This window comes from Macadamia integrifolia, unplaced genomic scaffold, assembly GCF_013358625.1.
Source record: "Macadamia integrifolia cultivar HAES 741 unplaced genomic scaffold, SCU_Mint_v3 scaffold275, whole genome shotgun sequence".
Taxonomy (NCBI): Eukaryota; Viridiplantae; Streptophyta; class Magnoliopsida; order Proteales; family Proteaceae; genus Macadamia; species Macadamia integrifolia.
The window spans coordinates 354,403-371,298 of NW_024868933.1; the positions used below are offsets into that span (position 1 = coordinate 354,403).

The following is a 16,896-nucleotide window of genomic DNA, read 5'->3' on the forward strand; positions in this document are numbered from 1 at the left end:
CCCCTCCCCCCTAACTTAAACGAAAGCCGCAACCCAAGTTGGCGATTTTATAAGAGTTAACCTGTCAATGTCGTGGCCCTAGGAAAGAACTTTGAAACAGAAAAGAGAGAATGGTAGTGACTTACAGCAAGAGTGGTTGGGCCAACATGGGAGGTGAGGTTTTGCTTTACAGGTCCTCCAGTCCGAAACTCATCACTGGGAGTAATCTGCCAGAAGCCCACAGGAGGGTCAAAGCATATCCACCCATGGACCTTGTTATCCTCGTTATTGCAAGAATACTGGTACTTGTCATCCACCTTCAACAAAAGCATCACAACACACACTCAAACTTACAAACTCATCATCAAGTACATTCTTGATTTGCTGATATGTATGACAAGAGCTTAATTGGAGGGGCATCTCAAGCTTTCTAACATGGATTATATATATGGGGAGGGATTCTCTGGTTTGCCGGACTGCGGTAGTCTGCCGATATGGGAGGGATAGAAATCATCATTTTGCAGGTATTCAGACATTCTGTTTTCTAGGGTTCCATTTTTGTGGTCTGTTGCTCTAGACCACAATCACAAAACTTTTCTCATATAAATGTGAATTATTATTATCATAAAGGTCTGTTATAACTTCAATATTACAAGGCATTTATTCCACTATATAGATAGATGATATGTCCATTTATACCATTAGAGAGGACATGGTCTAGATTAGTCACTTGTTAAATTTCAGAATCTAATTCAATCATCGTATTGTCTAATGGTGTACTCACCCAACTATGAGTGGGATCATATGGTTTATATTATTAAATAAATAAATAAATAAAAGATGACTCAGATTTATCTAGTGATTTTAAGAAACATCATCTTCTACTGTTACATGGATAATTACCCATATATTTTTGTAAATATTTGTCTTCACTATATATGAAGGGTCATCATTCTTCCCTCTTCCTATTGTATGAAGTCTTGACTCTACACCTAGAGTCACATCAAACGGTAAAAAGATAGAGAATCTCATCACCATGGGTGAAGAGAAACTTATTCCTAATTGTTTTAAGATTATGAGAAAGACATTTTGGATATACCTCGCCCTTGAGGTCCGGATTAATGGGATTGGTTAAGAGAACTGCTTCTGGGTAGGCAAGGGTTTGACATCGTCCGGGCAACCGGTCCTCGGGCATGGGCATGATCCTTTGCCTATTATCTGCCATGGCCATATAATGAAACCTGCCATTAAAACAATTTTTTGGAATTAAAAACAATAACTACTAGTGTTTAATTTACTATAATCCAAACTTGTTGATGTAATAAGACCATGATGAGGAAAATTAAGTAATAATGACTACTGAGAGTATAAGAAAGTTAAGGTTATTTAGATATTTAAATTACTTGTCTTTTCTAAGCTTGAATGCAATCCTGGTTTCGGCAAGGCTGAAGGCAGGCATGCCTTCTAAATGCTCATATGTCCCATAAGAATAGAAGCCTGAACAACCTCGTAACAATATAAACCTGCATTTCCATTCATTAGTTGCTTCCATCAGAACTTAATTCCAGCTCTTGTAATCTTTTATAATTCAAAATTTTTGTTTAAACTTTAAATAATAGAAATATAATCTGATATTACCATTTGAGGGGTTCATCCATGCCTACAAGTGCCATGGTTGCAACTTCAATTTAATGTTAAACCTAGGTTGCTCATGGGCTTTAACTTGAAATTTAGAATCCTTGGATGTAACTCCCTTACTCATAGATAGGATACGAAAGTTTCTAGAAAATTCAATGGAGCAAAGACTCCTAAGTTGGTTCTAGTAAATAAAATCTCTCTTTTACAAAAAATAAGGGATCGGAATGAGATAATCCCTTATATAGTGAGTCATATGATCCGAGATAAATCATTAATTTGAAATGTGGTTCATCCAAGAAATTCTTCATCTAATCATCAAAAGTTTTTATTGACTAATGGATATATATCATATGATGGAAGTAACTTCGAATGCTAGGACCATCTGAATTTTTTTTGGGGGTGCTACAACCTTTTTTTTTTTTTTTTTTTTTTTTTTGGGGGGGGTGGGGGAATGTACACCATGGCTGTAGCTCTACTGGTCCAAGGGCACTGTGTTAATAGATGCCTCTAGTTCGAGTCTCTTCGCGACTAATTTGTTACACGGGTTGGTGTGGCTCTGCATAACCGAGGTTTACCCTTGAGCCTGAACCGTAAAACCGGACAAGTTCAAGGGGTTCCTCGTTAGCCAAAAAGGGGTGGGCGAGGGGTGGGTGGGTGGGTTAAACTAGAGCATCTCATATGGTAACTACATATATTTTCCAAATTAGAAACAAAAGAGAATAATCCATAATTTATTTCAAATGAAGATACAAGACTTCAAATATAATGTACCTCTTATCTATATTTATGGGAATAAATTTTCCCGCCAAGGAGGTATCCCATGGTCTTGTGAAGGAAACTTCCACCTGCTCCTCATTTTCTGTTATAACCTCAAACTCTGTCGCCTTTATCCTGCTCAACCCAAAAATTGCTTTGCTTGGATATTAACCCAGTAGAGAGAGAGAGAGAGAGAGAGAGAGAGAGAGAACTTACACCTCAAAAACTCCAGTACGGCCTTCTCCACTCCAAACGACGTCCCAATACCTACAGGTTCAAGGGTTAGTTTGTATTCTTTATTTTGTTCTAAAAGAGGAACTAGAATTTAAATACCACGATTAGATGACTCGTCCGAGAGCTAGTTATCCGTTCACTCATTACATCAAAATAATTGATAAAAGCATCTGGTGGTGTATAATATATATATATATATAGCATTGTTATACTTTTTTTTTCTTTTTCTTAATGGATCCAGATCTTCTCCAGCTGTTATAACACCCAGTGAGATATTGACAGTTGAGAGGATCCGAACACACATCCCAATACAAGGGCGTGTGCCTCAAGCTAGCATTCCAATCGTCGGATGCCACACTGGATCTTTTTCCAAAGAAGAATTCTCTCACCGTAGGCATCTAAACCCTTGATTGAATTTAAAAATTTGTGACCATAAACAATAGTGTGTGGGGTTACTTGAATCCAAAGTCTACTCATAAGAGGTGACGTCACCAGTGGAGTGTAAAGAAAACCTTAATTAAACTATATTATGAAAACCTTAATTAAAAAATAAATTAAAATCCTAAAAAGCAACATTTAGAATCATTTTAATTTGAGAAGGTTGTAGGAATGTCAACAAGCTCATGATGATGGAATAATGTCAACAAATTCATGATGAAATTTTTCTTAAACAAAGACATTCCAACGGCTCCAAAGCTAATATAAGGCTTTAAAAATATTAGTGTCAAACTTGAAGTCTTATAATATTAAGTGGAGAGAGTTCCTCAACATAAATAAATGTAACTAAAGTTCAAAGGAACTCAACAAACTGATGTACAATTATAACACTATAACTCCTAACATCTCATCAGCAAAACTCGGATCAAAATCGGCGAATCTCATCAAGACCGACTCAATTAACCATGATTCTATGGGTATTGAATCTGGCCAAGTTAAGCTGAGCCCAGGCGAGATTCATTTTTATTTTTCTTGTCTCAAATGAGAGAGAGAGAGAGAGAGAGAGAGAGAGAGAGAACCCTCTGTTAACTTCTTCATTTTGAATTTCAAGTAGATTGTCAATGCCATTGTATCGTATGCCTGTGACTATCCCATCTGGTTTTGAGATTGTTACTTGGAGGAGCCCATTATCCATCACTACCTGCAAAATTTAACTCTCCCTTCAACTTCTCATAAACATATGAATAACCAAAACTAATGATGACAAACATATATGACTTTGGATCCTCTCTTCCTATAGTGATCTCCTCACATAGAATTTCACCGTTAACGAGATATCAAATCATTGAGTCTATGGTACATTAATTCCTCTAATTCATGGTCTAAACACTCTATAGACAATGGGATCCCATAAAAAAATGGTACCGAATAACCCCACATGTGGAGCTGATCCATAATATATGCCAAACGAAAAAAAGAAAAGAGTATGAGAGGAAGTAAATACATAGCGATCTTGTACTTGCAGTTGCACTCCACGAGGAGACATGATTGGTTCCTGGCTCAACAACTCTTCTTCCAAAGGCAAGCTTTTATCTAAGAGAAATCTTCCTATCTCTCACCTCTCTAGTTTCCTCTCTTCTCTTCTGTTATGGTTCTATGTGGCCCAGAATCCTGAGAAACACTTCTCACTTCCCAGTATTTATTTATTTCTTTCCGTGCCTTGTGGGCTAAGCACTTTTCCTTTATTGTTTAAATGCTCTCGTTTTTTGGCCTTTCTCCACCGAAAGCCAATCTTGAAGCTTCTCTTCTTAACTTAACCGTTAATTCATTTTCAACTAACGAAGAGAACCGTATAAGAGTCGCTATGTTCGTCTAGTAGTCACATGTAGTCTAATCTCTAATAGTACAATTGCATGTGAAGCGACACTGACTCCTCTCCATTCACTTGAAAGCCCCATATCCCACTGCCACACGGTCGACACCTTTTGTTTCTCTGGTACTTTCAAGTTACTGGAGAGGACCCAAGTGGCCAAATTTACCACTGATGGTGCAACTCTTTTCTTCATTTGATTGGTGTTTTCTCTAATGGAGGATGGAGAGTGAAGAATGAAGATGGCCCTCTCTAGCTGCCGTCCAGAATATCATATTTTCCAGTGATGGCATCGGTTGCGTGTACATAATCATCATTAGTGGATTCTACATAATCCCAGTCATTTGACATCATTTAAAATAAAGGAGAAAAAAACCTCATCCCCGATGGCTCAACGGCTAAAACACAAGTGTGTGCGAAAAGACCATGTTACCTTCCATGCCTCTACGTCGCCTCCTATTGGCCTATATGCTGACGGAATGGCCATGCAAGTGGACAAGGTTCTCTTACACTAAAATAAATTCTTAAAACAATTATATTCCGGCTCTTCTGAAATCAGCCAGAATGCGTGGAAAAAAAAAACCCATAAACCCTAGTTTCCATACAAGGTATGTCTAGTGTGGATAGCCTGGTATCGGAATCAACCTTAGGCAGTTCCTTTATGGATTGGCCTGAATTAGTCCGATCTGATTTTTCAAACCCTGATCTTACCTCTTTGACTTTGTTCTAAAGCAAATAAAATCCCAATTTTTTTTTCATCGTATGAGGGATCCATACACTAATCTTATATATTGACATCATATAAGCTAGAGAGAGAAATATCAGTGTCAAAGTTTATGACAGAGAGCCCACGGTATTAATGATAAGAAAAAGAGAGATTTTGCGAGAGGGCATATATTTCAACATCTCGGTTTCGTTGACACCCCAATTTATGTGACTTTGATTTGGAAATTAACACCTTAAAGGAGTGTTTAGGATTCTTGGAACTTTGTACTCCTCCCCGTCAATGTTGTGCAAGAGTTCATTTTTTAAGAATCTCCATTGGTTTTAGATGCTTTTTGCTGTTGGTTAGAGCTACCATCAGCACAAAAGCAGTTTGGTTTCTAGGTTCTTTCCATTTAAAGCTCTACATAACTGGCAAGCATGGCCTAACAGAACTTTTTCTTTCTTGTATGAGAAATCTGAAATAGATCTCAAAAGGAGATGATGTAACAATGGCAGGTAATGAAGCAATGTAGGAGGAAACAGAAATGGTTGGTATTTCTTGATCGTCATCCTTATCTCCAATGGTGGATGGTTTTACTTCTCCAGCACGTTTGTACCAGTTTGATCATTGTCTACTTTTCCTCAAAAGTAGTTTTTTTTACTAGTAATTCTGAGTTAAAACTACTTTTTATATCCCTATGTTCAATTAAGATCTAGATTTTTTATTTTGTTCATCAATTTAGATAGTCATTTCCTTGTGTCCTTTTAGCAGTGGTAGTTTCCATGCCATATCACAATTTGAGCTCTTCAAATTCTTAGCCACTTCTGCTTGGCTGCATGAGGTTGGCAATCAAATTTCAGCTCTCTTGTTCCCACTTAGGCTGTGACTGGAATGCATTTCTGAATAGATTCTGGGCCTAGATTTCATTCTGAAACTTGGTTTTTTCTATATTTTCTCACTTCAGACTGCATTTTAGACTCGGAATATATTCCCAGAATGTATACCAAACACAGCCTCAGTGATATTACAACCATTGACATTTCCATCAAAGGTTATTCCTACTCAATGCAATGTGAACTAAGAATCTGTAAAATCAGGCCATCATTCCATTGTGCTGTTTGATATGCATTTTCGGAATAGATTTAGGATCTAAAACGCATCCTAAAGCTCCAAAAAAGAGAAAAAACAGGGTTCAGAATCCGTTCTAGGTCCAGAATTTATAAAGAGAAAGCATACCAAATACAGCCTAAGTATAGCCCAAATTCCTCGCCAAGACATGGTTCACTGGATTGAGCTCGTGGTTGAAAGCTGAAAAAATGTCTCAGCAATAAATTTTCCCCGAACTTGGTGCCAAAAAGAACCACGCTCTTGACATTGAACAAACTTAACAAACTGTCCCAAGTAAGGGCTTTTATCCTTCTTTGTGCGTGTATAATTATAACTAACTCATATGATCATCTGGCACAGATCTCAGATCCAAATAGAGCCACAATATACATCATATCACGGTTAGTACTTCGAAGATTTCCTTCTTATCTGTTTTTTTAAGGCCATCCATAGTACTTGTTTTGTGCAATAAAGCCTAACTTAGGCTGAACCTTAGTGCCCACACTAGTTGCTGATTAAGAACTGATCACAATCAAGACAAATCAGCAAATATAAAGCACAGAATATGTATTGTTATAGTATTGAATCTGCTGAGTTCAATGCAAGCAAACAATAAATTGGAAACATACAAGAACAAGTATCCAGTGGATCTGTAGCTAATAATTACCCATCCGAATAAAACAGAAAGAGGCAGTTGTTACTGACGGCAACTGCTGACCTCCAATCAACAATCTGTGGAACTACCACATGAATCATTCAACTGCATCTCTAAAACATGTACATAATCACATAAGAACAGGAGTATGACTTCATAGCTTTACCCTTTCCTTTCTGGTGGTTGTCCTGTAAATAGCAACCATGCCTCACCTATTTCTTTTGTTTTTGTCTTCTAATAAGCTGTGGTGTAAATTTATTTACACACCATATAAATCATTTATTTGTTTCAATTTGTATTCTAAACATATACCTAATTATGACACCTATATATTATCCAATTATTTCCATTATTTCCTATAAGACAGGTAAAATCATATAATTAGTATTGGCTCTATATTACCGTGAAGGGATTTTCAATATGTACATGTACAGTCACATTTCTCTGCAATACACTCTTGAAGCACTCATGATTTAATGAATGAATGCATAACAAATTTTGCACTTGCTGCCCTCGCTTCTGATCCTGCTTTATGCTTTGGGCACTTAGATCTAACGTATCTCCTTACTTATTTCAGTCACCAAATACATAAAAGTTAAGCCAGAAAGGTAACATCAAATAAACCATGAATAGCACCATTGCCGGAATAGATATATGCTACTTTTATTTTTTATTGTTATTATTACTTATTTATCTTTTTGCAGGGGTGGGGGTGGGAAGGAGGGGGAAAACTGCATGCAGATTAAGTGGATCTCATCTCACTTGTGAATCCATATAAACATATATGTGTTAACACATTACAATATTACATAATCTCGAGAGGCTCCACTCGATTGAACACTTTAGAACCATTAGACTCTATAAACAGAATATGTCACTTACAAGAATCCATACCCTTCCAACGGATTACTGAAGTTGATGGTTTTCAGCTTTTCTCTGGAAGAAAAATGAACCAAGTAGAACCGCAATCCCTGTTATTGCAATTGTAAACAATAGACGTCTCCGTGAAATATCCTGTGGTAGCCTTCTGTGAGCACCTTGCTCTCTTTCAGGTGCACTTGGGGATGTGTCCCTTCACATTTCAAAATAAATTGCAGAGGTCAGATTTAAGATCAGGTTTCTTTTTGGTAACCTCATTTTCCATGATCCAACTGGTATTCAAACTTTGATTAGGGCTCACATTCTAAAGATTCTGGTTCATACCAGTGTACGACATTTTTTGGTATTTTCTCTCATGATCTTAGGATACTCTCAAGTCATTGCTGGAAATTATTTGGCTATCAAGAACCCTCGAGAGTCTCCATATCCTTAAGTTTTAAGAGTTGGAACATAGCTGTCACGGTAAGTTATTTCCAAGTTCCACATTAAATCATTAAGGTTAATTCAGGATCAGGTTTACAGAGGGAAGTGTAGATGGCGTTTCTATGCAATATTGTCCATGGGTGGTTAGCAGGAGTGCAAGTTCACTGGCAGAAAGAATCCAGGCAAAAAGAGACATGGATGCTTCAACAGTGAAGCCACATATCTACAAGAGTGCCAACTCAAATCATGCACCACTTTGAGACAAGATGGAATCTGTCAAGAATTAGGCAATTCAATCTAAAGACAAAATGTAAATGAAAAACCAGATTTTTATAGTATCGAAAAGCATCGGGTGCTTATTTCTGGACTATGAGAGCCAACAACCGCGTAGCACAAGTTTTTACAATTCCTCTATCATAAAGCATTTATGTAATTGAATCTACTTCCCAATTCAATTTATATCTGCGATACTTTGATTGAATAAATTGGTCATGAAATGCAAAACAATTGAGAATTATGACATCTGCTTGTCTGCAATCGGTTTTCTTATAAAAAAAATTAAACTAGGCAATAAACAGTTCACGACTAAGCAAAGTTAACAGGACAAAACAAACCACTCACGCTGAAATCGACAAAGAAGACACATTAAAAGAGAAGAAATAAGTTAGATGAAGTTCAATGGATTCTTATCCCAGTGGTATTGCTTAAGACAGGCTGCTCCCTCAACATATAACAGATAAGAGAAAAAACACTTCTGCAAAGAAGAAGAAAAAAAAGGGGGGGAGGGGGAGGGGGCTATAGAGCAAGGTCACCACAGATTTTCATTCACCAAAACCAAGTGCACTCACACTAAACCAAAGGGGATTAATTAAGTCTACCGGAAAATAACAATCACAAGCATCTAAATTATATGGTCCTAAAAGTACTGCCACTAAACCGTAAAAGATTATCTAGAAAAAATGGCAAGTTTCAACATAAACCAAACGAAAAAGTAGAATACTTTCTTAACATTTAACTATGATGGATTAGAATTTATCTACCTGGAAGGCCCTGCAGCAATATCTGGACTACCAGGACACCTGCTTTCATGGTCATGACCTTCACGCAGCCTAATATATCTCCTACAGTGATGACATAACTCAGTTCGATTCCCACATACTTCCTGGAATTACAAAGCAATGCACATTAGAGCAACAAATTGTGCCCATGTGTACCCCATGAAAATATTCTCATAACAGCCCAAATCAACAAGATAATACGCCCTCGTGTACCCCATGAAAATATTCTCAATAACAAATTACTACCTGATGCTTGAAGAGATCCACTGCAGGCAATGGAAACTCGCAGTATTCACAAGTGACAATCCTTTGAGGGCAGTTTTCACCTCTATGGACTGCTAAAATTTCACGATCTACCGTCTCACTGCATAGTGAGCAAGGAACCTGCTTCCATAAAAATAATCACAATGATATAAAAATAAATAAATAAAAATAAAAATACTTACCATTCTCAATATAAAAAATCTAAAATATTTTACAATTTCCGTTTGTCGAACACATAGTCAAGATACATATACTAATAAATGTGTCTGGCTTCATGAGGATCAGAATTTGTAATAGACAATTGGTAACATTAAAATAAAATATTTATTTTTTCTAAAAACGGCCAACTAATGCAACGTAATTTCATCAAGTTGCAGCTATTTTACAAAGCATGATCAAATATAAGGAAACTGATCTAATTTTGCCAAATTAAAAAACAAATAATGACCATCTGGAAATAGTTTCTAGATGCGATAGAAAACCAACTTGCATCACACAAGGAAGGCACTCCAACAACAGGTGAACAACAGCAACACCAAAAGCCCTTTCCAGAGAAGGCACTCCCACATAATCTCAAAATAGAAGTGTAGGATCCAACAGCTACATAAAAAGCCATTACGAGCCTCAAACAAAGATCTCCCCAAATAGACGTCTATTATAAAATTCCTTAGATAAATAGGCAGCATCAGATTGTTGGGGACCAAACAACATCAGGATGCTGAATACACCAAACAACATCAGGTCGTTGAATATAACCATCTTCAAAAGATAAGACTGTTGTTGAGGACACACATAAGCATATACTTAACAATAAATCAAACTTCAATGAAAATAATCTTGAGTAGACAATAACTCCAACCATTGATGACTTGAGTTGAACAAATAAAATTGATAATAATCTCCAATCTCCCCCTCACGTGTAGCATTACACGTGGACAAATAATCAGCATCCCAAAAGGAACCCTTCAACAAAGATCAACCAACTTCTCAAAACCCTACAAAATCGATTTCGTCAAAGCTCTAACAAAGAATATATTTTTCCATTAAAGCTAATATTCAGTCCATAAATTAGCAACCACCATAGATGAGACCTAGTTCTTAAGGCTGGTCATGAACTAGTCTCTAAAAGCAACCAAATATCAACACAGGCTGTCGTTCCCCTTCAAAAGAAAGCCCTAGAAAAAAACTCAAACCAGAACTTGGAATGGAAATATGGAAGTGTCTCAACACCTAAGGACCTGTCTCTAATAGGATGAGTATACAACCATAGTAACAACATTCTTTGCTTCAGCCATGGATGCAAAGAAATCAGAAACAAACCCACAAACCTTCCCCCCCCCCCCCCCCCCCCCCAAAAAAAAAAGTTCTCAAAGAACCTTCTCACAAAAAATCGATTAAAAAAAAAAAATTCCCCCAAAAACCCTAACAAAAATTAATTCCTTCACTAGCTTGATCTTCCTTCAATCTTTAAAGGAAATCAATCAAAAACCTTGATAAGAATAATCAAATGATTGATGCAATTCATCAATCCAAACAGTAGCCCTTCCAACAAAAATCAATCCCAAAAAATAAGGGATCCTAAGAAAATCAATTTCAACAACCGATTGATCAACTCCAAAATTTCGAATCAACCACCAGTAACAACAACCAAGGGAAAAAGAGCTTGTTTGCATGTAGAAATAATGAAACATTCATGTATAATTTTCATCAGATCTTCAAGGATACCCTAGTTTTTCTTTCTATGAACAAGGGTTTCACAATAAACCATAAAACCTTGAAACAACTCTCAGACCAGCAATCACGGAGAGAATAAGTTACTAATAACCTCTGATACAATGTAAATAATAAGAAAGAGAGAGAACAAAAGAGACATAGATGGCTGTAACCTTGGGAGTCACAACCTTATTGTAGAGACTACCCACTTCATTCAATATATAATCATGACAAAACCCTGGCAAGGGCATAAAGGACATAAATAACATAAAAAAGGAAATAACATAAAGGTACTATTCATGAGTTACTGTTCATGTGAACAGAATCTATGAACACTGTTCACAATAATGTTCACATAAACAATGCTGTGAACCCTTTAATAAATAATTCCTAACAAGAATACCAATAAGTAACAATTGACAATTCAAATGGGGATGAAATTCTGGTCGAAGGTCACTTATGGTCTAAAAAAACTCCTCAAAAGACGAGTCAGATGGAATGGTTTGATCAGGAGTTATAAGGGTCAAGGTTGTCAAAGTGTTGCCTAGGTGTCCTGGCCACTTATAGTTGGTGTCACCTTAGTTTTTGACCCCCCTCAACCACCTTGGTTCACCTAGCGCTTTGACAACTATTATAAGTGTATCCTACTAGGAATAGGATTCTTTAAAACAGAATTTCAGAAGTGACTATCAATGACAAATCTTATGGAGTTCAAACCAGAAACCAAACAATATGAAGAATTAGGGAAATTGGACTTGAGCACTAATGAGCTCAGCCCTCTATTTATAATAAAATAAGTCCCTAAAGAGGGCCCAAGGGTCCGTTTGGATATCACATATACCCAACTTGAACAAAAAGAAAAAACTTACTACTAAGTCCTTTTGTCAAAAATATTTGCTCACTGATCTTCACTTCACACAAAAGGAATATAGATAAGTCCTTGCTCTAACTTCTTCTTAATGAAATGCCTCTCGATCTCGATATGCTTAGTACGATCATGCTGAACAGGGTTGGGTGCAATGCTAATGACGGACTTATTATCACAATATAACATCGACATTTGGATGGATACACCCAGGTCATAAAGAAGACTTTGCAACCAAAATAGCTCACAAATCTCATGCGCCATAGCCTGAAACTCAGCCTCTACACTCGATCGAGCCACAACTGGATGCTTCTTAATGCGCCACGTAACCAAGTTACCACCAACAAATGTACAATAGCCAATAGTGGAGCGACAATCATCTAGAGAACTTGCTCAATCAACATTAGCGTATGTCTCAATCCTCATATGATCTGTAGGAGAGAATAAAATGCCATTTCCTGGGGCAGTTTTCAAGTATCTAAGAATCCGGTTCACAATATCCATGTGTGAGGAATAAGGATCATGCATGTACTGACTCACCAAACTTATTACATGAGCTATGTCTAGTCTTGTGGGGGATAGATATATGAGTCTTCCAACCATCCTTTGATACCGACCGCTATCAACATGTTCACCTTCCTTGCTTCTGGATGAGAGTTAGCCTCAATAGGGGTATCCAAGGGTTTACACCCAAACATACCAAACTCTGAGAGGAGGTCCAAGATAAACTTTCCCTGGGAGAAAATAGTTATCTCTGGTTGGATGTGCCACGTCAATACAAGAAAATATTTCAGCCTTCCTAGGTACTAATCTCAAACTCCTTACCAAGATAGGCTTTGAGCTTTGAGATTTCATCTGTACCATTGCCAGTAACAACAATATGATCCACATATGCTATCAGCACAGTAATCTGATCACCCACCCTTTTAATAAATAGTGTATGATCAGCATTACCCTTGAGTAAAACTAACTGCTATCGTAGCCTTGTGAAAGGCTTTTAGGGGTCTGTTTGGATATAACCCCTAAAACCCATTATTACAATAATGCATTATTCAACAGAATATTAAGCCACCAACAGATTTCATCAATAATAGAGTACTACTAAGCTGAAATAGAAAATAAATCTGATATTAAAATAGAGTAGATATAGAAATCCAACTTGAAATAGTATTCCAAGAATTCAGCGCAAAAATCAAATTTTGAAACAGGGCGGGGGGGATTCAGAATACTATCAGATTATCATAAACAAAATCAGATTTAGAATCACAAATGGAGACAATGGAGAAACTGAAATCCAAGCAAGTACAATATGCACAAAAACAGAATAGAAACTTGAAATTACTAACCTGATTTGATGGTGGTTAAGATGAAGAAGAATGGAAGAAAAATGTATGGACATGAACCAAGCATCTCATCTGGAACTAGACTGAAATCCCATCAGGCCTATCTTAGCATCTCACCAATGGTTGCACTAAATCTCACAGCACCATTCTAAATCTCATAGAAAATTGGAGCAAGACCCAGCTTTATTCAATATTAAAAACCTTGGGGGGGGGGCACTATGGCCTCATATCCTTTAAATAGAAACTAAAAGTGCAATAGGAAAATAAAGTTTACTTGAAATAGTAAAAAAAAAAAAAATAGGAAACTCTGTCAACAACAACAATTCAGCGTTATGCCAACTAAATGGAGTCGGCTACATGGATTCGAGCAAAGCCAAAAAGAGACGTAACAGTAAAAGGAGAGGAGCGCACAACAACTTAGAAACATTCCACCTAATTGGGTCACTACATGCATCCTAGCCCGTCAATCAGCTCTATCCAAGGTCATACCCGAGACAAGTCCTAAACTGTGCATGTCTTTCCTCACTTCTCAAATGGTCATTTTGGGTCTGCCCCTAGCTCTTTTAGCTCCTTCAATCTGAATATGTTCACTCCTCCTTATTAGTGCATCCCAAAGCCTCTATTGAATATGGTCATGCCACCTCAAATGACTTTCTCATAGCTTCTCAACTCTTCACTTTATCCTTCCTAGTTTTGCCACACATCCACCTCAAGTTCTCAACATCCTCATCTCAACTACACAAAACTTATCTATATGACACTTCTTAACTGCCCAACAGTCTGCCCCATACATCATAATGAGGCATACCTTCTAGATTTTTCGTTTAAGCTTCTGTTACAAAATCAAAGAGAAATTAAACCAGAATCTATGAACAAAAGTAGATAGAAAGAGTTTACAGAATTATGAGAAAAGAAGAGAAGAAGAGAGATTACAAGGAGAGGAGCAGCCAATCGTTTATATGCTACCTTCCTCCATCGTATATATATATATAAACCAAAGAGTTACAACCAAATAAGGTAAGTAGTCCCTTATATAGCAAGATAACTAGAAAACAGAAACCTGCTCTAATTAGGAAAGACAACCTAGCTAACTAGGAAAGGAAATAAAATAGCTATGTCACAAACCCCCCGCTCATGACTCAGTTCTTAACACTCCCCCTCAAGCTAGAGTATACATGTATCAAAAGAAAAGTTTCAGCTTGAACCAACAAGAATAGAAAATCAAACGCAACAACAGCCTTGAATAGCAGTTGTAGACTCCAATAAGCATAAAGAGATTACTCCAATCAACCATCATAAGGACAGTATCAATATCAGCTCAAGCACACCAATAATCAATAGCATTAGTAGATAAAAACCGTCGTGTAGTACCACCAACAACAAGCAAAATAGGTAGTTGATAATACCAAATGCAATCCAATATATCATAGCAGTAACAAGTAACAACGACATTAAAGTTAAAGGCTCTTCCCAAGGAAGGCAAGTATTAGGTGGTAGTCATCTTCGAAAATGAGATAAATAAAAGTGTAGCATCCAACAACTGCATAAAAAAACTCTCCTAAAAAGAAGGCAAGTAGTAGGTAAGGCAAGTAGTAGGCAATATAAGCTACTGCAAATCAAGTAGCAGCATCAAGTTGTTACGGACCAAGTAACAGTATCAAGTTGCTGGGGACAAAGTAGCAGCATCAGGTTGCAGGGAACGAAGTAAGGTTATAGTATTGCTGAACATAAAAAGACAAAATTGTTGCTCAAGACATGAGCATATAAAGTAAATAAATAATAATAATAATCTTGAGCTAATAAGAATTCCAATCGAGTAGATAATAACACTAATCTTCAATCTCTACTCACGTGTGGCATTACACATGGACAAATAATGTAGTGTATGCAACAAAAGAACATTCCATTGCTCCAGATCCTAATAATCAAGAGCATCACAATAAAATAATGTCCAATCTCCCTTGCACGGTACAAATCTAAACAAATATAACTCCAATCACCACACCATACAAGTACCAATTTTCCGAAAAATTGCAAATTCCAAATTGAGATGATCTTGGGCCCACCAAAGCAATAATTTGGCACACACACACACATATATATATATATATGCCTACTGAAAATTCTGTAATTACTTCATGCAATCCCCCATTGATGCAGAACATGTGTCAAAATACCCAATTGGGTTCGATGTGGACCCACTCAAAGAACAAATAATTCAATTCAAAAGGATCAGTGGCAATATTGTAATTTGAGAAGATAGTGTGCACCTTATATGTGAAGTAACAAGTGAGGGGTATAAACTAGAATTGAAGTTTAAAACTAGAGAACTTTTCTGGAATTAAAATATAATAGAGAAGGAGGATATGGATGGACTTAAGAAAATAACGGGCTATTGGTAAATACCAAAACAAACAAGTCTTAGCCTAAATAAGGAGACATCTTCTTCTTCTTCCTCACTCGACAGCACAAAGGTTTGGGGAGGTACAGTAACCAAGGCAGAACGACACCCATCTCAATCCCCATTCCAGCAAGACCATGAAGCAAACTGCAACCTAGAAAAAAAAAAAAAATTTTGATGTGAAGTTCAGCCAATATTCCTCCAAGTAGAAAACCTTCTTCAACCTTCAACCTTCAACCTTCAACCAACAGAACTACGCAAATGCCAACCAGAAATCGAAGCCAGAAACAGCATCAAGATGGACGTGGTTGTCAGGAAATAAAGACACCACAACGTGAACAAAGGGGGAGGCACTCAGCAATCAGAATCTTTAAATCCAGGAAATCGTGGCCAGAAAATCGTGAACAGTTGCATATCAAAGAGCTAAAAGAATTTTTTTTTTTCCACAACAGTAATCAAACATGGGACACCTTCTTCTTCTTCTTCATGGCTCTAATACCATGTTACAAAATCAAAAAGAAATCAAACTAGAATCTATGAAGAGAAGCCAACAGAAAGAGAATACGGTATTAAGGGAGAAGAAGAGAGACTGCAAGGAGAGAAGCAGCTGATTGTGTAGTGTGTACAACCAAACAAGAAAGCTAGTACCCTGTACAACAAGACAACAAGAAAATAGAAACCTACTCTAATTAGAAAAGACAACCTAGCTAACTAGGAAAGGAAATAAAATAGCTATGTCATGTTGGGACAAACCCCCAACTCATGGCTCATTTCTTAGCATCTTTAACGGAATATGTCGATCACACAACACTCTGGACGCAACTCTCCACTTCATTTATCCCATTTTTTTATTCTTTGTGAAACATCTCCACTTCATCCATCCCACTTTCAATAGGAAACTCTATCCATAATAGAAATAGATGTCCCTTATAACTAAAACTCTATCTTAATTAATTGCAATAAGTAATAAACTCTATCCAAAGTAGGAATAGGAGTTCAATTTAGGAATGACAGTATTCAATCTTTACGAGTAACGAGACAAAAATAAAATAATGAAATAAAACAACC

General features: G+C 36.9%; 2 protein-coding genes across 5 annotated transcripts in view; both read right to left on the reverse strand.

Annotated features, from left to right (window-relative positions):
* LOC122067167 (probable rhamnogalacturonate lyase B) overlaps positions 1 to 4,306 on the reverse strand; it is an 8,970-nt gene extending 4,664 nt beyond the window's left edge. The window contains exons 1-7 of the mRNA XM_042631011.1: positions 4,049 to 4,306; positions 3,624 to 3,745; positions 2,590 to 2,640; positions 2,389 to 2,508; positions 1,383 to 1,502; positions 1,079 to 1,220; positions 126 to 296 (exon numbers count right to left, since the gene is read on the reverse strand). Coding sequence (XP_042486945.1) covers positions 126 to 296; positions 1,079 to 1,220; positions 1,383 to 1,502; positions 2,389 to 2,508; positions 2,590 to 2,640; positions 3,624 to 3,745; positions 4,049 to 4,090 — 768 coding nt within the window. The 5' untranslated portion in view covers positions 4,091 to 4,306. The remainder of the gene's footprint in view (positions 1 to 125; positions 297 to 1,078; positions 1,221 to 1,382; positions 1,503 to 2,388; positions 2,509 to 2,589; positions 2,641 to 3,623; positions 3,746 to 4,048) is intronic.
* A 3,312-nt stretch (positions 4,307 to 7,618) lies between these two features.
* Positions 7,619 to 16,896, reverse strand: part of LOC122067188 (XIAP-associated factor 1) — a 15,254-nt gene continuing 5,976 nt past the window's right edge. For all 4 annotated transcript variants that reach the window (XM_042631032.1, XM_042631031.1, XM_042631030.1 and 1 more), the window contains exons 4-6: positions 9,489 to 9,626; positions 9,225 to 9,346; positions 7,619 to 7,954 (exon numbers count right to left, since the gene is read on the reverse strand). In XM_042631032.1, coding sequence (XP_042486966.1) covers positions 7,789 to 7,954; positions 9,225 to 9,346; positions 9,489 to 9,626 — 426 coding nt within the window. In that variant the 3' untranslated portion in view covers positions 7,619 to 7,788. The remainder of the gene's footprint in view (positions 7,955 to 9,224; positions 9,347 to 9,488; positions 9,627 to 16,896) is intronic.